The sequence below is a fragment of the Colletotrichum godetiae genome (assembly GCF_030913485.1).
Source record: "Colletotrichum godetiae strain CBS 193.32 chromosome Unknown BDP55scaffold_12, whole genome shotgun sequence".
NCBI classification, from domain to species: Eukaryota; Fungi; Ascomycota; class Sordariomycetes; order Glomerellales; family Glomerellaceae; genus Colletotrichum; species Colletotrichum godetiae.
The window spans coordinates 644,161-666,867 of record NW_026851260.1 but is presented as its reverse complement, the minus strand read 5'-3'; the positions used below and the strand labels follow the sequence as shown (position 1 = coordinate 666,867).

The window sequence follows — 22,707 nt, the reverse complement described above, 5'->3', positions numbered from 1 at the left end:
GCAACTGGAGCTTACCTTGACCCGGACCTTTATTCGACCAGTGTAACCCGCAGTGACAGGGCAGTAGCCGTCCGAGACCTCCGAACCCTTGTGTCCCTTGTTTCCGTACGGATACCTTTAGCTTACCTTCCTGTTGACTTTCCTCCCTCCACCTCCCGCCCTAAGCAACCCTCACTCCAAACACGTAGCACGCGACACAACTCTCCGAAAGACAACTAAACGACGAACATACACACACGGCCACCGAGCGGTAGATGCAGACGCCATGAACAGCTCACGAGCGGGGAGACATACAAAGTCTCCTCTGTTCCTAGTCCTCACCGCAATCCTCATCTTCGTAGTAGCTGTCGAAGCCTCATATGGTGATCGGTTACCAGAGTTCCGAGAATGCGTCCAAGTTGGTGCCCACCACATACACAAATACGCACGCACGCATGCGCGCGCTGCTGCTCGCGAATAGCAATGCTTGAGAAACTCTTTAGTCTCTTGTGACTAACATGCTGCTTTGCGCTTCCCCCGCGATCCAGGTCTGCCACGATGAGAACTGCGCTCCCGGCAAAGATGCTACACCAATCCGTACGTTCCCCGCCTGACAACCCGCACAATGCATGACAGACAAGGAGCTGACAGACTACTTTCTGCACACAGCCTTCCACCGCCGCCTCCTCCTCTGGACCTGCGCCTCCGAATGCGACTACACCTGCCAACACATAATCACCAAAGAGCGCCTCGCAGCCGGCGAGCGCGTGGTGCAGTTCCACGGGAAATGGCCCTTCCCCCGGATCCTGGGCATCCAGGAACCCGCCAGCACACTCTTCAGCTTGGGCAACCTCTGGGCTCACCAGAACGGCTGGCGCAAGCTCCGCGCCGTCATCCCGGCGTCGTACCCGCTGCGGCCCTGGTACGAGTGGCTCGCCGGCGTGGGCATCGCCTCGTGGACCTTCAGCGCAATCTTCCACACCCGCGACTTTGTGGCCACGGAGCAGCTTGATTACTTCGCGGCGGGCGCGAGCGTGCTGTACGGGCTGTACTATACTACAGTGCGCATCATGCGCCTGGACCGGCCGACGCCGCGCCGGAGGTCGGTCTTGCGCGCGTGGACGCTGCTGTGTGTGCTGCTTTACGCCGGGCACATTGCCTACCTGAAGGGCGTGCGGTGGGATTACACGTATAACATGACGGCGAACGTGGTGATCGGTGTGATTCAGAACCTCATGTGGTTATGGTTCAGTTTGAACAAGTACAGGCAGTCACGGAGGACCTGGGCTATATGGCCGAGTATCGTTGTCGCAGTCGTCGTCATGGTCATGAGTCTGGAGCTGTTTGACTTCCCACCTGTATGGGGTGCTTTGGATGCACACAGTTTATGGCACTTGGGGACGATTCCGCCAACGGTACTCATGTACAAGTAAGTCGGCAGTGACGCTAAGATCGGCTTGCGGGATCGACTGCTAACACTTGCCCAGCTTCCTGATCAAGGATGCGCAGGACGATATGGCGGGTAGTGAGAGGTTAAAGTCTTGAGCTGGTAATGGGATTTGAACGACCATTCCAAGGCGTGCTACCCATCTGGGAGCATGAAATGGGAAACACCACAGGGCCGAGGGCTGGATGCCAGCCAGAACGCTTCAACGAGGTATGAAATAACGGGACTTGGCCGTGGAGGCAGAGCATTACGCTACAAAACGACCGTGTAACCTTGACAAGTAGATTAGGTTTAATGGTGAATTTTGCCATGTTATCCGGTCTCCGATTAGGCCGGTATAGTAGAGGATAATATGTAACGAGTATGACAGCTTTCTCTCTGGTAAGCAGTACTAGTATAGTGTAGTGTGTGGCATCGTTTCCCGTCCACGCAATCTCAAAGTTTCCTATGCGCAATAACAGCAACAATTTCACGACTTGAGTACAACTCAACCAACCCCTTTACTCCGCTCAACATCCGCCTTACGTCTTTCTTATACACCGACAATCACAGTCTCGGTCTTGAAGACCTGAATGGCACCATCACCCCAGATGCCGATGACGGACAGCAGGAAGCCGACCGAGGCAACGGCAGACTGCACGAGCTGCGTCTTTCTGAAACCGTCCACCTCGCCGCGGATCTCCTCGCCGTTAAGCGCCTCCTCCTCCGCCTCAGCAGCCGCAGCCGAGGACTCGTCGCCGCTCGCGCTGCCGGCGCCGTCGCTGTGGGTGTCGCCGAGAACCTCGTAGCTGGCCTCCATGCGAGCCTCCTGGCGCGCGATGCGAGCGGCCTTGCGCTTCTGCTCGCGCTCGCGGGCGGCCTGGCGACGGGCGGCGATGGATTCCTTGGAGGAGGAGGGGTTGCTCTTGAGGACGTAGGGGGTGATTTGCTCGGCGAGCCCGGAGCTCAGTGTGAGGACGGAAGCGTAGACGAGGTAGGGGTGGCGGAAAGCGCGCGGGGAGAGGAAGAAGGCGAGGAGGAAGGAGGTTGCGGATACGCCGGTGAGGAGGCGGAGGCGGGCGGTCGCGCTTGGGTAGAGGTTCTTGAAGGCGCGAAGGGCGTCGGAGGCGGAGGGGAGGGAGAGGATCGAGGGGACTGTTACGGTTGAGAGGGAGTAGGAGAGGCCCTATTGCGCGCATAAGATGTTAGTGTATGTAGAGGACGATTTGGGCGAAGCATTTTGTGATGAGGTGGAGGTTGGGTCGGTATCTCGGAGTCCTGAAGGCGGGGAGTGGAGGGGGGAGGGGTGGATGGGGAACGGGGATAGTGGCGTCACTGATGATGGTCCGACAGTGAACCGAGCTGTGTGCACGCTGGGAGAGCGGTGAAACGTACAGTCAGAAGACCGAGGGAAACAGTTCCCACGAACTTCAGGAGGGAAACTCCTTTGGAAGCCATGGTGGCTGGTGCGGGAATTCGTAGGAGGTTCGGGGAGAGGCGTTGGAGGTGGGTGATCGATGGGGCGGGAAAGGATGTAAGGTCGAAGTTCGTGAGATGTGAGGTCGGTATGGGATGTGTCGTCAAACTGTCGGTCGGTCGGGTCGTTGCTTAGGTACGGCCTTACTGGTGGTGCTGCTGCTGACCGGGAAGGCGGGGCGGGGAGGGGCGGTATCACTCTTTGTTGGACTGGGAACTTGAGTGCCTGATCTGACCTGGGCTGGGGGTAGATGGTTTCCGGCCTGACCAGTTAGGCGTCACAGGACGGTAAGATGTTTTGGGGAGGTGGAAAAGGCCGGATTGAATTGACTTGATTAACGCTGACGCTTGTTGACGACCTGACGTTTCCCGCCTTGCCGCTTGCCGCTCTTTCGCGCGGGAATAAGTCCTTTGAAAAAAGAGAGGGGCTGACTGTTTCCTTTGCTTGTTTGGCGGCGATCTGGTTGGCCGGAACTTTGTGTGGGTACCTGTGGTGGAGTCTCCCGGTGACGGTATGGGGTACCATGAGCTTAAATTATCCGTGCGCCTTGCATTAGTCCCGAAGCTGGCCCGAGGTTGCACAAACGTCTGTATATTTCGGCATAAATATCGATGGAAGGCACAGCGACGTCCCCTTATCTGTCCTTAGCTTATCATCAAGAACATGAGAAGTTTTCTTTTTCTGCTCACAGGATCAAATTGGCATCTTCCTTCCTTAACTCGTTCAACGGAAAAGGAGTTTTATCACGGCATGGAGGCGATTTAGCGCCGACTTTGACGGGAGCCGAAAGATGCTCGAGACAACTGACCATTTGGGTCACCAGAAGACGCGCCCCTATGAAAGAAAGAAACCCTATAATGTTGTCGACGCGATTCGATGATCGCTCTAAACGAACTCACTTGGCCCACTAAATTGCTCCAGCACGCTCTTCCCTGAAAGCTAGGCCACCGATGCGTCTTGACTTCTTCACTCCTCCTTCTCGATCGGCCTTCTCGCGTAAATCACCCAGCTGTTCCGGATTAGATAGTCTTCAGACATAAAAGCCCCAGAGCGGGCGTTAGGGGGGCTTACAGAGGCGAATACGCGTGTATCCTTCTATCCTTTAACTCATTTCGGACTTGAACAAGGAAGACCTGAACCTCCTCCTTGGTCCAGTTGAGGGCCCTCGTGAAGGCACCCAAGCTCCAGGCCTCGAGGCCTTCCATGAAGTTCTCGAGACACCACTCACCAAGCTCCTTATAATAGGGATCCTTGGCCCAGGGGCTGACGGGCCACTTATACTTTACTATTTCCACATCAACGAAGCCTGCCTCCTTAAGATGAGGTACCAGGCCGAGAACGTCGATATAAGGGCGGCCAAAGATCTTGGAGGCCTCTTCAACCTTGTCTACCCACCTCATTAGAGCGCTCTCCGAAGTTAGTGTTCCATCATCACAGTCGGGTCTCATGTGCCCTTCGAACAGCTCGATGTAGCCGCCGGGCGTCAGATGACTACGGGTAAGTCAGTTAGTCAATCCAAGGGCTAGACTGACAAGTTGAGAAAGACATGAAAACTTTGCTTACTCGTAAGCCTTTTTGAAAAACTCTCCCCAGTCATCAACGCTACCGGAAAGCCCGCGAATGTGAATGTAGTCAAAAGGTTGACTGTACGTCCAGGGCTCCTCAAAATCATCGACCTCAAATTTGACGTTCGGCGGAACACTAGGCACAAGTTAGTCAACATGCTAAACCGAAAATACCACATTTAGAAAAGCCGCACAATGCAGTGGGCACCGGGGTGAGGTCAACTCCAACCACCTAGTAGGATCAAGTCAGCAACGTGGCTCATGCAAGTGTACAAGTACATGAATCTTTAGTCACCTCGGCTTCGGGATGTTCATCACCAAAATCAATAGCCCACAACCCGGTTCCAGTTCCTAAGTCAAGGACACGCTGAGCCTTGAGATTGTCGTTCGGAGGAGCCAGGCCCAACTTGTAGTTGAGGGTGAGCAAGTAGATGTTGTGTTGAAGATCTGGGGGGAAGCATGTCAGTGAGACGGCTACGTGCACACGCATGAGAAACGTGACATACCGAGTCTGTCGCTCTCCTTCTCGTCGTTCGGGAACGGGTATTCTTGGTCTTTATTAATATCATCGCGCTTGGGTTTCGGCAAGCGGTGAAACTTACTGCCGTCCTTGTACTTGTGATACGTACGTCCATTCTCGATGCGATGTTGCAGAATGGAGCTGGCTAGACTCGTGCTCGAAGACGCAATACTCTGGTCGAATTAGATTCCTCCAATTTCCGTGAGAACTTTCAGAAATGAACTAAAACCTACAGTTGCCCTGTCGGATGAGGTGTCATCGGTGAGCTGTGATCATGTTAGCACCGGAGAACATAAACTCCAGACGGTACTTTACATCATCGTCCGCTGCTACAATGGGACCATCCTCAGGCGCAGGGTTGGTTGGACTGAGACCATCAGTAGGCGCGGGAGGCGCGGGGCTGGCAGGATTCCCCGACATTACGATATGAGTTCCGACACAATTGTTTGGTGTAGTTGAGTGGTCGATTCAGCGATTCTAGTCTGCCGCTCACAGTTGGGAGTCCGTCGAGATTTGGAAAGTGACGAACCGACGGCGACGGCACGAGCCATCATTTATTCCCTCTGTGAAACCAACGAATGCTACCCCTCTTCTAGAATGGAGACAATTATGCATGTTGGCAATGTTGGACCGTTGGTGGCAAGGATTCGGTTTGCTCGTGGGGACAGCCAGCTTCCAACGAGCAAGGATATTGAGCGTATCACAACCAACTGCCAATGCCCCCTCTAAGACAAAAGCAGTAGGAGTCGAAATTGTGGCGAATCATCGGAGACCGTTCGGTTGTCTGTATCTTCAGTTGCAGATTGCGAATAGCCGGCTAGGACCGCGGCTTTGGGCCGTTGCATTAGTTCGAGAGACAACGAATGACCCAATTCAGAGTTCTTCGCAGACATTATGTGGGCCTTCAAGTGTCTGACAGGATACGATTCTAGGGGTACGTCTTGTGTTGAAAGCCCTCCATTCCCCTCTTCCTTTGCAATGAGCTTTTCAGTCTTTCGAAGTTCATTCAGCTATCACGGTGTATTCACCATGCCCCTCAGTCAGTCTATGGCGTTTCCCCAGGTTTACGTCCATGCACCAACTGACTGTTGACTGTTAGAACATCCGAGGCAGCAACATAGTGGGTTGACAACACTTACATGGGAATATACGCGTGGATGTGCCTGTTTCTCAGATCGTTACGAACACCGATGAGGAAGACATCGACCTCCTCCCGAGTCCACTCGAGAGCCCGGGTGAAGGGCGCAAGTGTGAAACCTTCGATCCCGTCCATGTAATTTTCATGGTTGAACTGGCCGAGGGTCCGGTAATGCGGGTCCTTCGGCCAAGTGTTAATGGGCCACTTGAAGGTGCTGTACGTGATGTCGACGTAGCCCACCTCCTTCATGACCTCCACAAGGCCCGGCACATCTGCAAAGGGACGGCCAAAGATGTTGCAGGCCTCCTCGATGTAATCCGCCCACTTGGACAAGGAATGCTCCGGGGTCAAGGTGCCATCGTCGGACAAGGGTCGGACGTGACCCTCCTGCATCTCGAACCACCCGCCAGGCTCGAGATGGCTGGTCGACGTTAGTCGACTGTATGTGTGAAAATAAGGAGAATGCTCACTCAAAGGCTTGCTTAAATAGCCTCTTCCAGTCGGAGACAGAGGACGTCATTGCACGACAGTGGATATAATCAAACGGCTCATGGTATGTCCAGGGCTCTTCGATGTCATCGACCTCGAATTTGACGTTGGGTGGTACACTGGAGACCGTCAATACCTATGACAGGGACGGCTTTTAATAACGGGCAGCTGGTACATACGCAGTTGTCTGTGTAGGTGAAAGATCCACCCCGTAAACCTGTTGCGCACTTCAGCATCATTGAACCGGATCACCGGCAACTAGACATACTCACCAGCGCCTCTGGATGTTCATCGGCGAAGTCAATGGCCCAGATTCCTGTACCAGTTCCAAGGTCGAGTACGCGTTTGACTTTGCAGTTAGGCTCATTCGGCGGAGCAAGCCCCAATCTGTCGTGAAGGGTGAGGAGGAAGAGCTCGTGTTGAAAATCTGGGGGAGAAGTCGTGTGTGAGTGTTGTCTCACGCCAGGGTCAGGTGTGCAAGAAGAAGGGGTGCTGGTAACATGTACCTAACCTATCATTCTCCCGTTCGTCATTTGGATAATTGTATCCTGAAGTTGTTAGAATACCGAAAAACGGAAAGAGATAAGATGGCGTAGCACGCACTGCCCTCCTTGTACTTGTGGTATGTCCTCCCGTTCTCAATACGATGTTGGAGAATTGAACTGGATAAGCTCGTGGTTGAAGAAGCTATACTCTATAGGAGAAGTTTAAGCCCAAGCGTCGCTCATAGAGCGAAATCTGTGTCAATCGCTACTCACCGACAATCTTTCTGATGAGCTATCATCTGTGATCTGCAACAGCTGTAAGTATACCATACTCACGCAAAATGGGAGCGACACTCTCACTTCATCAGCCACGATGACTGGCCCATGGTTGGCCGGAACGGCAGCCTGGTCGTTGCACATGTTGGCCGTTGACTGCAAAACTTAGAATGCTGACTGTGATGTTGGGCTCTCTACTCTTCGCAGAGGAAGCAATACGACACGAGAAACCACTGGATGTGAACCATTTATCTATGTGGGACGAGAATACTACCCCTCTTCTCGGCCAGGTATTTGCATGCAGGCCTGTGGCAAGGGGAAATACGTGGGTACTGATCGCTTCCAACAGGATGGATGCAGTTTGCTTTACGCACGTACGGTATGACAGCTCAAATAACAGGTCATATGTGATAAAGTCAGTTCGCTTAGAACCCCTGATACGTCCAATCGCTCCAGCAACGATTTTGAGCCGTTGCGATAATTGGATTGAGGGCTCCGTGAGGCAACTCGTGGAAGGTCCACAGGAACACAGTAGGTCAAGCGGAGTCAATTTCATTCCGTACTATAGATCGGGTTGTCTCTATCTGATTCCTCTAAAACCCCCCAAGTTGACGACTTACCATAGTTTTTGCCGCTCGAAATTGATGATGTATTCAAAGATTCATTGTTCAGAATTTGTCTTTTCGTCTTTCATTGCTTTGAACAAATTTGAGTCGACGCAGCTTTCCCATTCGCGAAATGACGAATAGACAGGCTTCATTTCGAGCCACATTATTAGAGAGAATTATAGGCTCTTTCAATTGCTCATGTCTAGATAGAAAACTGCTCGCTTCAAAGTCGTTTATCACTCTTGCGTCGCTGGCTCCTCCGTCGTCGTGGTCGCCTTCTTCTTCTCTCCAGGTTTCCTGCCGTAAATTGAGTAGCTTTCCCCCATGTTAGCACCAATCACTTCGGTCCAAAACACGCAGACGATGAAACTCACATTGGCCAGTAGGCATGAATGTTCCGGTTCTTCAGTTCGGACCGCACCTCCGCCAGGAAGACGAAGACCTCCTCCTTCGTCCAGTTCAGCGCCCGGGTGTAGGGCGCCAATGTCCAGCCCTCGAGACCTTCCATGAAGTTGGCATGCGTCCATGCCCCGATCTCCTTGTAGTGAGGGTCCTTGGGCCATTCGTTGACAGGCCACTTGTATGTCTCAATGGTCACATCAACGAATCCGACTTCTTCCATGACTGCTACGAGACCAGGGATGTCCACAAAAGGTCTTCCAAAAATCTCCATGGCCTCACCGAGAAGCTTCAACCACTTCTCAATTGCATGGTCTGGCTTGAGGGTGCCGTCATCACAATGAGGGTGAAGATCGCCTTCTTGAATTTCCAGATATCCGCCAGGCTCGAGGTGCCTATCGACTTAGTTTAGATCTTCTAAATCTTCAGCCTCGACTTACTTAAAGGCTTGTTTGAAAAGCTTGACCCAATCGGAAATACTGGATGTCATCATTCTGCTGTGGATATAGTCGAAAGGCACATGGTACGTCCATGGCTCCTCAATATCGTCGACCTCGAACTTGGTGTTGGGAGGAATTCTGCAATGGGTCAATATTGAGCGCTGGGAACTAGCTTCAGACACCCGAGACATATGTAACGTACGCTGAGGTCTGAACAGGCGAGAGATCAACGCCGTAAACCTAAGCTTTAAATAAGCACATGTATCAATTGTGAGCAGGAAAAGCATTCTTTCGCTTACCTCGGCTTCAGGGTGCTCATCTGCAAATTCGATCGCCCAAAGACCGGTGCCAGTACCAAGATCGAGAACGCGCTTGACCCCAGAATCTGGGGCGCTGGGCGGAGCGAGACCCAGCTTGTAGTGGAAAGTTAGAAGAAACAAATTATGCTGCAGATCTGATAGTAGCGTTAGACGGCGTCACCAGACAAGTGGTCAGACGGAGGCGCATACCCAGTCTGTCGGATTCTTTCTCGTCGTTTGGCCAATGGTATTCTGTACATGTCAGACTTCACACTGCTTGCAACCTATGAGCCTCATGGTCGGCGTCTTACTGCCATCTTTGTACTTGTGGTAAGTTCTGCCATTTTCAAGTCGATGTTGGAAGATGGAGCTGTTCAGGCTGGTGGTCGACGAGGCAAAGCTCTGACATGAAATATTAGCAGTGCTTGCGGGAGCGAAGTCAAACAATAAGAAGCGTCACCTACAGATCCATGGTCTGAAGAACTGTCATCCCAATGCTAGTCAAGTTGTTAGAATCACAGTCTACCGCGGGGCTCAAGTTATTTTACCCCTTCTTCAGCGACGATGACCGGGCCTGCGACCGTGGGACGATCGGTCTCAGCGTTACTCATTGCAAGATCTCAGACAGATGCCTGTTGACAATTTGCGAATTTGCTCAATGCTGAAGAAACTGATTCTGCATTCTCCCGGTTCTGTCTCGCGACTTTTATGAGTTTTCAGGGCACTCATTTTACCCCTCTCTTTGACTGGGAATATGTCCTGCATGTTGGCGGCACAGATGCAGTTTGCTCGTGGAGACGGATTTCCTGCTTCCCGAAAGGTCACTCTCGGACGTATGATTTCTGCAATGAGATCCATAGGTTGGATATACGACATTCGCAGGCCCTGTGGGTGCTTGGCGGATCAGTACTGGGGGTACGTTCCCCTGTGATACCCAACCATTTCACTCTGCCGAGCCGCGTATACAAGCCGTTGCATATGTAGGCGTGTGAAGAGGCGATGTTGCGACAGGATACGTTCACATATTCTCGTTTCGGATCACGCGACGTGGCGGGTATCGCTCTTGTCACTACCGGACACAGAGGGGGACGGGAAAGCACCAGTTGATAGGCGCGGATATTCGTCTGCCATTATTGTTTTCCCCCGTAGCGAAGAATCTCGATCACAGTATGCGCCCATAAACCAATTACACGGTTCTCGAAGAGGAGATTACCGCCGCCACGTCCTTGGGACACGAATGTTGAAAAAGTTGCAGAGCCGAGACATTGCGGGTTCTAGTCTTCTAGGTTTCGATGTCAAATGACATGTCATTCAGAATGGACTGAAGCTATGAGCGTGTGACCTCGACCATGATTCAAACCAACGGTTTCAACAAGCAATTCATAGATGATAGAGGCAACCAACACATGAGGGGGCGTGGCATTGGAGAGCCTGCCCGGTTTGAAAGGGATGGTTGGGGAAGGTGTTCACGGGGAGACGGTCGTTGATCCCGGGAGCGACATGAGGAAATCGCGCTAAATTAGGCCCCGTGCGGGAGGGTTAGGTGCGTTTGGAGGCTGGAAGGAGCAGCTCAGAGAGCTGCTTCTCTCTTTTCTCTGTTCTCCACCACCCACCAATCAGCAGCTCCTTCCCCAACCTGTGTGCCTGGGTCTTTCCCCGTGATTGGGACCTCGCTCGGGATGAGTCAGCAGCGGAATAACTAATCATTTGGGTTTGAGTTGCCGCGGAAGGCTCCGCACTTTTGTGTATCCTTCCTTACCTTCCGTTGCCGAGGTCCCAAGGTCCGACGCGCTACCACCGCTGCCATCTGAGCTGCGCTTTGCCGTGGCCGTTGAACAACAAGACATCGTACCAACCGGACTCTTTTGGTTTCTTCTTCCTCGTGTGACATATAGCTTCGAGATTCGTGCAACCTCCGATATCTTCGTGCAGCCAAAGGATCCACAGAACCTCCATCGTCAGGGTACCCAAACAATCCGAATCTATCGCCTTAATCTCGTGGAAACAGGTCTCACACGTCATCATCTTGAACCACTTGTGATACCTTGTTCATTGTCTCTTCTCTGTCCCTCATCACCCACATCTAGTCCCTGCAAACATGCCTATTCCCGAGTCCGAGTACCTGAGTCCGGTTTGGAAGGACGGCATCTTTAGTAAGTGGCTTCCAGGCATCTTTTTCTTTGCTGGGCCCTCGTAGAGACTAACTGCGTTATGTAGACAACAGAGTCGCCTTTGTCACCGGCGGCGCTGGAAGCATTTGCAGTGCTCAAACTCGTGCTCTTGTCCGTCTCGGAGCAAATGCCTGCATCATCGGCCGCAATGTCGAAAAGACAGAGTCCATGGCCAAGGACATAGCCACCGCTAGGCCTGGTGCAAGGGTCATCGGTATTGGCGGTTGTGATGTGCGAAATGTATGTGCTCATCAACACCTTTCGCTTCCAGAGACGTTGCAGCTGACAATTCGTATCTAGCCTCAGAGCCTGCAAGACGCCGCAGATCGATGCGCCAAGGAGCTCGGCGGCATCGACTTTGTCATGTAAGCACCCGATTCACAAGGGTCTCAATCCTGGGGCAGACTGCTGACACTGACAACCTTACCGACAGTGCGGGAGCTGCTGGCAACTTCATCGCACCCTTGTCCGGCATGAGCCCTAATGCGTTCAAGGCGGTCATCGATATTGATGTCTTGGGCACTTTCAACACTCTGAAGGCTACCATTCCCTACCTGGTAGAGTCGGCAAAGAACAACCCTACGCCCAGCCAAAACGGACTGACTGGAGGCCGCATCATTTTCGTCTCTGCCACATTCCACTGGACAGGTATGCCGCTGCAAGCACACGTCTCAGCCGCCAAAGCGGCCGTTGACGCTCTCATGGCCTCGGTTACGTTGGAGTACGGTCCGTTCGGAGTCACGAGCAATGTGATTGCCCCCGGGCCGATCAAGGATACGGAAGGCATGCAACGGCTGTCCAGCAGCAAGCAAGACCAGGCCAAGGCCGACGCCGTGGTGCCGCAGGGTCGGTGGGGCGTGATCCGGGACATTGCCGATTCCACCGTTTATCTATTCAGCGACGCCGGCAGCTTCGTCAACGGTCAAGCAATTCCTGTTGATGGCGGTGCCTGGAGACGCCAGGGTGCGCTAGCAGTTGGAACAGATGAAGACATGAGATACCCGGATTTCCTCTTGAGGGGAGAAATTTCGAAGCACGTGAAGAGCGGCCGAAAAACGGAATCGAAGTTGTAACTGGCACAGGGAAATCGGCTGTGGTGGGGTCGGAAGGATCACCTCCAGCAAGTCCGCGGACAAAGAAAATCCAACGACCGGGGGTGGAGAGAATGGAGATTGTAAGTTGACATCGCAAGGGCGTGGTTGTTGACCCGCTCAGAGCTTGTTAGATATTCGAAGAACCGAAGGGAATGGCAATGTATTGAACGAACCAACAGTCGTTTTCAGAAATAACTAGGATCTTTTAGCATTTTGTACAATCCTACCTTACGTTTTATCAACCATAACCTTCAGTTCTTGAGCAAAGCGGCTATCGGCACCATAATCCTACCCAGGCTAGACACGTACTTCCCAGCCGCTGACAGGCCGAGCCGCCCCGCGGACGGGAGCGGAGATGCTGCTGCAAAGCTGCCCCCTCCGAACACACATTTTTTCTCAACGTGTCGGTCACCAAGCCAACTAATTAGCGTCCTCCAAAGACCGGACCGGGTGCGGCGCACTCAAGCTTTTCGAGCCAAGCCGGCATCCACATCCCTCGACCTGCAGGTGATAGCTTGCACCTCAGGCGGGGCCATCAGGAACAGCTTGGCTCATTGGCCACACGAATGGCAGACAGTCGTGAGTGGCATGGTGGTGGCATCCATCCATTCCCGCCGTCGCCAGCCATGCGGACGAGCAGCAAGACTCACCCGCTCTCGCCGCCCATCGTTGCAGTGAAATCGCACTTTTTGAACTGCAGAGTGATAGGACCTGGCCCGGCTGGTGCTGATCCATGGGCCTAGTACGTTTTTTATTCGAACCCTTTCCTTTTACCCCTCCTTTATCGCCAACCATCGACTGGTCCGGAGCGAGCAAGCGGGTCGAACCATGCTGGGTACTGGGGAGGAGGAATGGAAGGAACATTTGTCGCTGGGCCATGTGTGGGCTGCAGGATTTCTTTGAGGGTGACTCTAACTTCTTGACGCGTCGAAGAGTCCGACTGTCGGTCGCGACATAAAAGGGCCGGCGGTACCCGGCTTCGCGAGAGGCGTCGAGGCGACACCCGATCGTCCTAGTCTCTTCAGCTCCCGTGAGGTTGATTTAAACCGTCGTCTCTATTGTATCTTTATTGCAGGGATTGCAACTCGGCTTCAATCTCATCTCATCAGCCGTTTTCACACTTCGGCAGTACTGAGTTTGTATATAGCACGCCGCTGATAGTTCAACTGGGCAATATCGAGTAAGTAGTGGCTTCTGCTTGTTGATTATATGCACATATGAAACCGAATAATCAGAGGACAAGAGCAGCAACAACAGAACTAACACTCTCGCAGAGTCCGAAAACACTTCGCAAGTATGGGACTCAAGCACCTTCTGGCAATGGGCCTGCCCATCATGCCCGCGGCCGCAGAGACCGTCCTCGGCATCTACGTCTTCCACCGTCACGGTGACCGCACGGCAAAGAAGACGCCCCCCGTCCGCTTCACGGACCTCGGCGCCTACGAGGTCTACACCTCCGGCCTGGAATATGGCCGGCTCTACGTCCGCGACAACGCCACCCACCAGATCCGCAACATGAGCACCGACGACGTCCTCCCGGAACAGCTCTCCGTCACCTCCCCCATCGACGTCGTCCTCCAGTCCTCGGCCAACGCCTTCCTCCAGGGCTTCTACCCGCCCTCCGGCACCATCGAGGCCCTCGCCAACGGCTCCAGCGTCGAGGCGCCCCTCGGCGGATACCAGTACATCCCCGTCAACGCCGTCTCCACGGCCTCCACTAGCACGAACGCCGAGAGCAGCGAGTGGCTCCAGGGCGGCAGCGGCTGCGGCAAGGCCGTCGTCAGCTCAAACAACTACTTCTCCTCGCCCGAGTACGCCGCCGTCGACACCGAGTCCCGCGGTTTCTACCAGAACCTGCTGCCCGTCATCAACGGCACCTTCGGCGCAAAGGCCGCCACGTTCGAGAACGCCTACGCCATCTTCGACCTCATCAACGTCGCCCGCATCCACAACGACAGCATCCCCTCAGACTCCCTCCTCACCAACGCCACCGTTCGCTCGCTGACCGACTACGCCAACATCCACGAGTGGAACCTCGCCTACAACGAGAGCGACCCCATCCGCGCCATCGCCGGCAAGGTGCTGGCCGGCCAGATCCTCCTGGCCCTTAACGCGACGCTCAAGGACGCCGCCAAATCTTCCTCCGTTAAGGCCAACATCCAGTTCGGCGCCTACGCCAGCTTCTCCTCCTTCTTCGGCCTCGCCCAGCTGCAAAAGGTCTCGGCCGACTTCCAGACCGTAGTGGACTACGCCTCCTCCATGGTCTTCGAGCTCGTCACGAACGCCACCTCCGCCAGCCCCGCCGCCGACGACGTCGCCGTCCGCTTCCGCTTCGCCAACGGCTCCGCGGGAATCAACAATCTCACAGTCTACCCCCTCTTTGGCCAATCCGAGACCGTGCTGCCCTGGAACACTTTCGTCACCGAGATGCAAAAGTTCGCCGTCGAGGATACCAAGACCTGGTGCACCGCCTGCGGCAACTCGACCGGCACGTGCGCCACGGCCCTGGGTCTGGACGGCAGCACCGACGCCAACGGATCCGGCTCGAGCGGCAGCAAGGGAGGCATCTCGACCCCCGTGGCGGGCGTCATTGGCGCGCTGGTGACACTGGTTGTTATCCTGGGCTTCCTCGGCCTCGTTATGCTCATCGGTGGCCTGCGTCTGGTCAAGAAGTCCAAGATTGCAAAGGATGTCCCTGCTGCTTCTACTGCGGAGCAGACTGGTGGTGCCAAGCACTAAGCACGTAGTATAAGAAATGATTATGGGCGTGTAAGTGTTCACGATGGATAAGTGGTCGATAATGAAGTCACGATGAATGCGTCGTGACGTAGTAGTCCCTAGAGGACATGAGCTAGCAATGAGATATTGATACCACCCTTTTACTCAAGAGACTGCCCTCAATCCCTGCACTGTGATGGATATGCCCTGCATACTGGCGGCGACCCGAGGAAGTGGTCTCGTACCACAATATTGATAGTGTACAAAACCTCCCCTTCGCCCATGACCTCGTCGCTATGCTCGCCGTGCCAAGCAAGTTTGTTCCATCGATAAATGCTCTAGGGACTCGCACAGGCGAGGGGCGTCGTTGGCTGTCAACTGCCCCCATCTGAACTACCCAAGTCCTTCGAAGAAGAACCCTCCACTCCCAACGGGGCAGCCTACGCCCTCAAGTCTCTCAGCTCAACCGAGCTTAATCCATCATCTCTGTCGACCTCGGCCAGCTCGGAACTAGACAGCGTGGTTCCTCGCATTCTCCTGTCGTTGGATCGAGCGGATCGCTCCCTGGTGATGTCTGGTGAGGCGATGTCCGGGCCTCGAGTTTCTATCCCTTGGACGGTAGGAAAACCTCGACGTGAGCAACAAGTGCGCTAGCTTGCTACTGAAGTCTCGTTCATACCGTAGATTACGGCGTCGACAAGCCCCTGAACCACGATGCAGGCTTGGTCGATGTTTTGCAATGCGAATGGTGCCGACTTGTTCGTTGTTGCCTGGTATATCCGGATGGCGGTTGGGAGGGACCAGATGACAGCGTAAGCAAGCGGATACAAAAGCAACAGGCGAGCAATCTGGATCGCGATTAGTGTCTGTCTCTTCTACGTTGTGAGGCATGAAGTTGATTACCCTTTTGAGCCTTCGAATGGAAACCATGGATCGGCCTTCAAGCCCCTCGTGAGTACTTGCTGCCCGGCTGCCGTCTTGAGTCGAGTACCCAGATTCCATATGCCCAGGAGATTCCTGCATTGAGCTTAACCTGTTGTGGGCCCTGTAAATGACAAGGGCGAGATATGCATAAAGTGCAAACATGATGATGATGATAATCCCTACAGAATGGATTTAGTCCAGATTCCTCGCCTTCAGTATCGTGCCTAACTCACATCGAGGAACGAAGTTGGCGAGCAACCTGACTTTGTCTGACTTGAACCAGCACCCTGTCCACAGGGGTTAGTACTTTGTGAGCTTTTCGCCATGGCCATAAATACTCACAAGCCCCAATGCTCTTGTAGCCGGCCGCTCCGAGGCCTATAGATGCCCATAAAACCGAGGAAATCCATGGAAGGCCCCAGATGATGACTTCGTGGCTTTGCACCCAGCTTGCTCGCTTTTTTTGGCCAGCCAAGATGAAGAACGTGCAAACACCAATGGTCAAGACCCAGTAGTCGGTTTGAATGACGAAGACCTGGGCCATGAAGCCATTGAGGCTACAAAAGCTGGCCTGTTGAGGATCTTTGATAAGTCTGCCGCTAAGATTCATTGCCGTTGAACAGAGAAAGTTGAAAGCCATGAGGAAGTCACTTATCGCGAGTCCGATGATAAGACGGTGGCGGAAAGATCGTAAGTTCGGGAAAATCTGAGCTCCTTGTCAGTTTGATAGAAATCGCTAAATGATTTGGAATCGGGGTTGACCCAATAGCTTGTCATGATGAATCCAGCACCGCAAAGTGACAAAACCGATACCACAAGAATGACAACGCTCTCAATCCGATCCTCTGCTGGAGTACGAGGCTCTTCGAGATCGTGTGCTTCGGTTAAATTGTTTTGGGGAAACATGGCGACATGTGAATACGTGTGAGCGCGCACCGCCAGAGTCCGTCTACTTTGGAATTCGGGTCACCAATGAGGCCATGCTTCTCGATTTCGATATAACTGCAGCTAGGGTAGTTATATCTGCGAGCGTGGGCTGTATTATTGTAGGCGACGAGATCCGGCTTACTTCATTTGACGACTTTATTTGGCATGGCTACTTTGACGTTGTTGTCAGAAAGTTCAGCTTCCAGGATGGTAGTTAAACTTGAGGTAGCCATATCTCCAGATAGCAAAACCAGTCAGATAGCAGGTTTGGCCGTGAAGGAAGCAGCCGCCAAATTTTCGAAACGACGGAAGGCAAGCATGTCACCGTATCGGCAATCTTCGCCTCTTTACCTTGAGGTGCCTACACATGGAAGGTCATAGGTTGTCTAACGTGGGAGTCTCGGGGTCTGGAAATATCGGTAGGAACACTCGAGGTAATTGCAGAGGTTGTGGTTTCAGAGGAAGCGACACTGGTGTCATGACGAAACCCAAGCAGATAGTGAGGGGTTCTTATGAATGTAAAGGCGAGAGGACCTGTGCCCAAGAAAGCGAACAGGGGAAGACGAAAGAAATGTGAGAGTTGGAAGTTTGCATACAAGCGTGTGTTTCGATGCACTTTACCTTGAGTAAGTATGAAGCTGTCGCCCGTCATCTGTCGCGATGGTTTGGTCTTGTTGCTTCGTGTTCACCACAGCAGCACCAGCCACCTGCTCAATGTTGAGAGAATGGACCTCCTAACTTCCCATAAGCTCGACAGGATATCGAGTGCTTGGAAGAAAGACAACATCGGGCAGTTGCAGGTGTGATAGCTGGCGTAACTCGCCTATTGGCAAGAATGCTCCGTAACGAACGTACTCTCAGTCATAATCTTCCATTAGGAGTACTTAGCACATGTACTCAGGAGTTATGTTGGCCCTTGCTCAATCGCGCTTTCAGTCTCAATGCTTGCACAGATGTCAGGAGCCGGTTTTTCTCACAAGCGGGAATACCTTCCTCCACTTACACAACGAGATTACGTTGTCCGCGAGTGTCGCACCAACACTCGCCCCGCCGCTTCGTCACACCCAACTGCCGACATGTCACCTCAATTCAGCATCACTCGCAAATGGCCCACCAACATATCGACCTTCTGAAAGCCGGATATTCCCATCGCTGCACGACACCCGCAACCTAGCTGCTTCCAGGATTCAATTTTGGTTAGTCTAACGGCCGTCCTACTTGCATGGATCGAGTCCTAGCGGCGTGGAGCCTCCATTGACTTCCCATATCTCCTGAACATCTCGTCTCGGAAATTTGTACCCCGACTCGATTGCTCTGAATACCTCTTTCGTCTCGACTTGGACGATCAAGGACATCTCCGGCTGGGCATAGGCCTTCACCAGCTGAATCTAGAGCTCTTTGGGAATATTCAAAGAAGTTTTTAGGCAGTTTTCTGGATCCCGATCATTGAGCCCTGACCTTATGTCAAAGCGAAGCAATCTCCCACCTTCACTAGTGCCACTCCGCTCCATCGATCGGCGGTCGAGAACTTGAGAGTTGACAGCAAACTTGTCATGTTGCATGTCTGTCACCAATGTCGGCCGCCAGTGTAGCAAAGCGGAGGTTTACTAACTCTGACATTTACTCTGGGTCCGACGCGGCACCCAATACCCTGGTTCTGGGTAAGGGGTTTGCTGACCATTGAAGGAGTTGCAACGTTTTCTCTGATCCTCGACCGACGACGAGGCACCCCTCCGACCCCGTCTAATTAAGGTCCGAAGCCCGGAGCAGCGGCTCCTTGGCACATCCTGGATAGCTGTGGGCGGCCGGTCCTTGGAGCGCACGTTGCGAAACTGAATGTGCGCCCGCCGACCCAGTAATCCGAGGCGCCCGGATTGTCGACTACCTGAGTTCCTGATGATTCTTGGAGCCGTTGCCGAGAGTTTGCGGGGGAGACTGCCGGCATGGTGCCATCGGCCAACCTTCACTAAGATCCCGGTGACTAATTCTGGAAGAAGAAATCGCAACCATCCGGCGCAAACTTCCCGACCTGACATCATTCGGCTGACTCGCTGGCATCATACGAGCAAGTGTCCTACCGCGGCCTCCACTTCACCGTTTTGACAGGTGCGAACCGTCGTGATCGGCTCAGTGCCAGGACGAGGGGATGACGAGACGGCGGAGACATCTAGGACCAGGCCAGCAGCTCACCCCAGCATCAAGTCTCCACGGCAAATTGAGAAAAATGGGGGAACGATGTCGCCCTCAAATCACTTGTTAAACTCTTCCCCGCTAGAAGGGCCAAAGCGGACGACAAGGGTTCTACCAAAGGCAAAACGGCAGAAGTGGCCAGAGGAAGGTTTCGGGGGACAAGGACGGGATGTTTGCTGAGCTTCTTGGTCCGCTCAACTCGGCTGGTGCGACAGCAACATACGATATCCCACTGGGCTAGGTAAACGACCAGGAACCCCAACATGGAATCGGCACCCTCCGTCGGCCATTGTGCTCGGGGTAGACGGAAACCTTCGCAACGTGTCGCCGGGGTGGTTGCCAGCGACGGGCCCGGAGGGCCGGGTCGATCAAATGCAAGCCTAGGGGCGCCCATGGACAATCGCGTAGGGCAGCAGTATCAGGCCACCATACCGTATCGGCAATGCGACGTCGCTTGCCGACCCGGAGACGGCGCCGTTTTGGGACTTTGCCTCCCGTCACAAATGCTAGCGGCCGCCCTTTCGGTCCCGAGACCACGGACCGGCCCAGAACACACTGAACATAGCCCACCAGATGCGACATAGGTGGACTAAGCGACTTTGACGATGTGTCGTTCTGTTCGAACTCGTCCCTGGAGGGTCATGAGCAGGGTCGGAGCTTGGACAAGAAATTGGCATGGGGCTAAAGATGCCACATTTGGCGCAGATACTGCCCGCGAGGTCTCGTGCGGCGGCCCTCTCCAGGTGGTCCTGTCAAAGTCAGACCCAGTATGGCCCGCTGCTGTCCACGTACGACTCAGTGCGGTGTATCGTTCTCTACCTCTTTGCGGAACTGATCGACTTTGAAGGAACTTTACGGCCACTTAGAATTTCAGCGATTTTCTAAGAAATTGAAAATTGACGAAATCTAGAAGCTCCACGACGGAACAAACACTATGCTACAATCAAGCTGAATAGCAGGCTGAGTCACCTCCGTGATCGATCTGCAAAATAACGCCCGCGAAGGGTCTGGACTTGCCATGTGAATGTTGGCATACCAATGAGTCGCTTCTCCTTGGAGTATGGAGTATGACACCTATAGCTGACCGAGAGTGCTATGCGCGAGCGATCTCAGGGCAGTTGCAGGTAGCTCGACACTACTTCCCGAAGGTAGGTTGAGATCCTCACTTCGCATAGTACCCAAACACAACCCTGACCTCAAAACGTCTCCTTGACCGACTGCGTATAATATCTCCACACCGGAATGGCCGCATTGCCAGCAAATTGAGCCTCCTGCTTGCAGACAGTCCGCATAACCTCAAGGCATGATGCTGAGACCACTCGATCCTACCGCGGATAACGAAAACAGGGCTCCGACACTATCACAAGAGCAGCCCGGAGTGGAGGGCGGGGGCCATGCAGCAGTCGAGGGAGCACCCGTACGACACGAAGCTCAGCGAGTAATCCTCCTTTTGTGTGTATCAAAGCGTCTGACTGCATGAGGAATTACAGATATTATGGAACATAGACATCCAGTCAAGGAGGGCGCGGTAGCTGTCTCCACTCGACGGGCTGCAAGCCATCAACGACAAACGCATGGATGCTGACACCACCCTGTCTGTCGCCTTATCGTCCGCGGGAGCTATGGACACGATCAACGAGCTATATGTGTTTGTTCAGAGACTCCCACGAATCACCACTTGCTTCATGGGAGAGGTTGAGCTAGGGCCAGAGATGATCCATAGCTTCTGCAACCCAGTCGCCTTGCAAACATGCAGCTATTGGCACTCGTGCCGCCCACGAAGATCCACGAGAGACACCAGATGAGGGGTTACAGAGCCAACAAAGTGTAAAAGTGGGAAGCGAGGGTTGCTCAAAACAGGCCAGAAACATGGGGATTGGGCAGGGGAACAGCGGCTTGCATGAAGCAAAAAAATAAAACCATTGTTTGTGGAGAGGGTATATCGCGGCTCTGCTATACACCCTTAGCTTTTCTTTTTGTGCGGCGGGCGCGCGGTTGCCTGCATCGCTTTTTACCCTCGAACCCGCCGCAGCCCGGCGCCCGGTCCGCACCGGGCGATGAGGGAACAACGACTGTAGGTATTTGCTACTGCAGCTCAGCTTGCAGGATATCATGACGAACCCCCTCCTTGCCCCAGCCAACGATTGCATCCTACACCGGTAGCGGCCCGTGTGAGTGTAAGTATAGTACGCAATAGCGCTGTCAACTAAGTCAGCTTCACTCTGTATCGGCTGAGGAGGGTGGGGACTTTGGTACGCATTTTTGGTGATTCGCTACACCGTGGTGAAGGGCGCAGAGCTCTTGGATTCGTGCTGCTATGACAGCTGACCAAGGCATCAAGATTCGGCGGCATGATGTTTGATGGCATCGCATGACATAAGCACACAATTGGGAAGAAATCAGGTTGTGACACATGCTTGGTTACCACAAACGTGGTAACATTGGTTTCTCTTCATTCCATGCTTCATGTAGCAGCATTGTGTACAGACAGTATCCTCTACTATCAACTGAAGTCTTCTCTGTCCATCCCACTTTGCTTTCTCCAGATACTTCTTTCCAAATGTTTGTGCGCCGGTTCCCAATGCCCAGAAGTGGGTAAAAAGGTATGAAAACACCACAGATCAGACCGTAACCGAAAAACACACAGTCTACTGTGCCGAATATGCCGATGTGGTGACCTCCCAATGAAATATGAAGGAGAAAAAACAAGAAAATAGAGAGAAAAAGAATTATAGGAAACCAAAGGAAAAAGACCAAGGAGAATGGGCTAGAAATGCTGTGCTGTGCTGTGCTCGCTTGCTGTGATTCTGCTTTTGCTTTTCCGCTGCTGCCCCCGAAGAAGCCTGTCTCCCTTTCAGTCCCTCCCTTCGAGTAGACTCAGGGTGTCGCCGTATTTTGCGTGAAGTTGAGGTGTGCCGACATCACTCTCCAACCAGCTTCCCTATGTGGTTCCACTGCACCGGTCTTGATATCGTTCATGTTGCCAAGGTTTGGCGCGAGTCCATCCTGGAGACGCCAGTGTCGCCCTTCTGATTGTGTTTCCAATTCACACCATTCGCTAGAGAAGTAGCTGCGCCACACTCAATGCACTCCTCCACCAAGTCCCGGATTGAAGCAGAAGTAGTAGAAGCTGGATTGATGTCTCTCGGTGCCAGTTCGTAGCACTTTCTAGTACTTGGCAGATATCGGGTGGCCCGAAGCAGGCCTGGGTGGTGAGGGTGACATCAGAGTAGGTGCGTTGGTCAAATTCCGGTAAGATGTAGGAATAGCAGACTATTGAGCCTTTCGCTGTAGGTCCGGATCTTGGGCCTCAGCTGAGGCAAGTCGACAGAAAAGTTCCGTCGGGTAGTGATACTTTAGCCGCTGCAAAGGGGGCAGTGGCCTGGAACTACGATGTATCGTTCGTGGGGTCCACTGCCACAGGCACGACTCCGGTTGCCATCGACTGATGTTCTGAAAAAGTGCGCACCCGGGTCGATACATGAGGTGTAAATGTAGTAGTTCTTGGTAAAGTCGCACATGATGGGCAACCAGGTGAAGAACTGCTCCTGAGGTCAGTACTCTACTTCAGTGACCTTTGGC

The 22,707-nt window shown here is 53.4% G+C and overlaps 8 protein-coding genes across 8 annotated transcripts; 3 read left to right on the top strand and 5 right to left on the bottom strand.

Moving 5' to 3' along the window:
• Nucleotides 1-265: 265 nt before the first annotated feature.
• Nucleotides 266-1,524, top strand: BDP55DRAFT_548331 (Per1-like-domain-containing protein; the record flags this gene model as incomplete). Its single annotated transcript, XM_060568826.1, has 4 exons — nt 266-397; nt 528-576; nt 649-1,408; nt 1,467-1,524. The coding sequence occupies 4 exons, from the start codon at nt 266-268 to the stop codon at nt 1,522-1,524; spliced, it is 999 nt and encodes a 332-aa protein (XP_060432007.1).
• A 434-nt stretch (nt 1,525-1,958) lies between these two features.
• BDP55DRAFT_692418 (uncharacterized protein) lies at nt 1,959-2,863 on the bottom strand (the record flags this gene model as incomplete). Its single annotated transcript, XM_060577115.1, has 2 exons — nt 1,959-2,591; nt 2,801-2,863. The coding sequence occupies 2 exons, from the start codon at nt 2,861-2,863 to the stop codon at nt 1,959-1,961; spliced, it is 696 nt and encodes a 231-aa protein (XP_060432006.1).
• A 1,086-nt stretch (nt 2,864-3,949) lies between these two features.
• Nucleotides 3,950-5,387, bottom strand: BDP55DRAFT_547964 (S-adenosyl-L-methionine-dependent methyltransferase; the record flags this gene model as incomplete). Its single annotated transcript, XM_060568796.1, has 8 exons — nt 3,950-4,373; nt 4,446-4,583; nt 4,642-4,679; nt 4,743-4,894; nt 4,954-4,995; nt 5,050-5,140; nt 5,201-5,233; nt 5,283-5,387. The coding sequence occupies 8 exons, from the start codon at nt 5,385-5,387 to the stop codon at nt 3,950-3,952; spliced, it is 1,023 nt and encodes a 340-aa protein (XP_060432005.1).
• Nucleotides 5,388-5,766: 379 nt separating this feature from the next.
• Nucleotides 5,767-7,560, bottom strand: BDP55DRAFT_64987 (S-adenosyl-L-methionine-dependent methyltransferase). The gene is made up of 9 exons (XM_060573942.1): nt 7,440-7,560; nt 7,353-7,385; nt 7,198-7,288; nt 7,101-7,142; nt 6,867-7,021; nt 6,774-6,811; nt 6,576-6,713; nt 6,107-6,526; nt 5,767-6,052 (listed from the first exon to the last, which is right to left on the bottom strand). Exons 1-9 carry the CDS (start codon nt 7,497-7,499, stop codon nt 6,013-6,015), a joined length of 1,017 nt encoding a protein of 338 aa, XP_060432004.1. The 5' UTR covers nt 7,500-7,560; the 3' UTR covers nt 5,767-6,012.
• Nucleotides 7,561-8,199: 639 nt separating this feature from the next.
• BDP55DRAFT_629907 (S-adenosyl-L-methionine-dependent methyltransferase) lies at nt 8,200-9,712 on the bottom strand (the record flags this gene model as incomplete). Its single annotated transcript, XM_060572084.1, has 9 exons — nt 8,200-8,260; nt 8,338-8,757; nt 8,803-8,940; nt 9,005-9,042; nt 9,102-9,256; nt 9,312-9,353; nt 9,413-9,503; nt 9,566-9,598; nt 9,650-9,712. The coding sequence occupies 9 exons, from the start codon at nt 9,710-9,712 to the stop codon at nt 8,200-8,202; spliced, it is 1,041 nt and encodes a 346-aa protein (XP_060432003.1).
• A 1,487-nt stretch (nt 9,713-11,199) lies between these two features.
• On the top strand, nt 11,200-12,345 carry BDP55DRAFT_692416 (short-chain dehydrogenase; the record flags this gene model as incomplete). Its single annotated transcript, XM_060577114.1, has 4 exons — nt 11,200-11,254; nt 11,319-11,512; nt 11,573-11,637; nt 11,706-12,345. 4 exons carry the CDS (start codon nt 11,200-11,202, stop codon nt 12,343-12,345), a joined length of 954 nt encoding a protein of 317 aa, XP_060432002.1.
• A 1,062-nt stretch (nt 12,346-13,407) lies between these two features.
• Nucleotides 13,408-15,389, top strand: BDP55DRAFT_64882 (histidine acid phosphatase). The gene is made up of 2 exons (XM_060573874.1): nt 13,408-13,546; nt 13,641-15,389. The coding sequence occupies exon 2, from the start codon at nt 13,663-13,665 to the stop codon at nt 15,103-15,105; it is 1,443 nt and encodes a 480-aa protein (XP_060432001.1). The 5' UTR covers nt 13,408-13,546; nt 13,641-13,662; the 3' UTR covers nt 15,106-15,389.
• BDP55DRAFT_606715 (uncharacterized protein) lies at nt 15,365-16,914 on the bottom strand (the record flags this gene model as incomplete). Its single annotated transcript, XM_060571118.1, has 5 exons — nt 15,365-15,932; nt 15,988-16,187; nt 16,242-16,295; nt 16,351-16,714; nt 16,771-16,914. 5 exons carry the CDS (start codon nt 16,912-16,914, stop codon nt 15,735-15,737), a joined length of 960 nt encoding a protein of 319 aa, XP_060432000.1. The 3' UTR covers nt 15,365-15,734.
• Between the last annotated feature and the right edge of the window lie 5,793 nt (nt 16,915-22,707).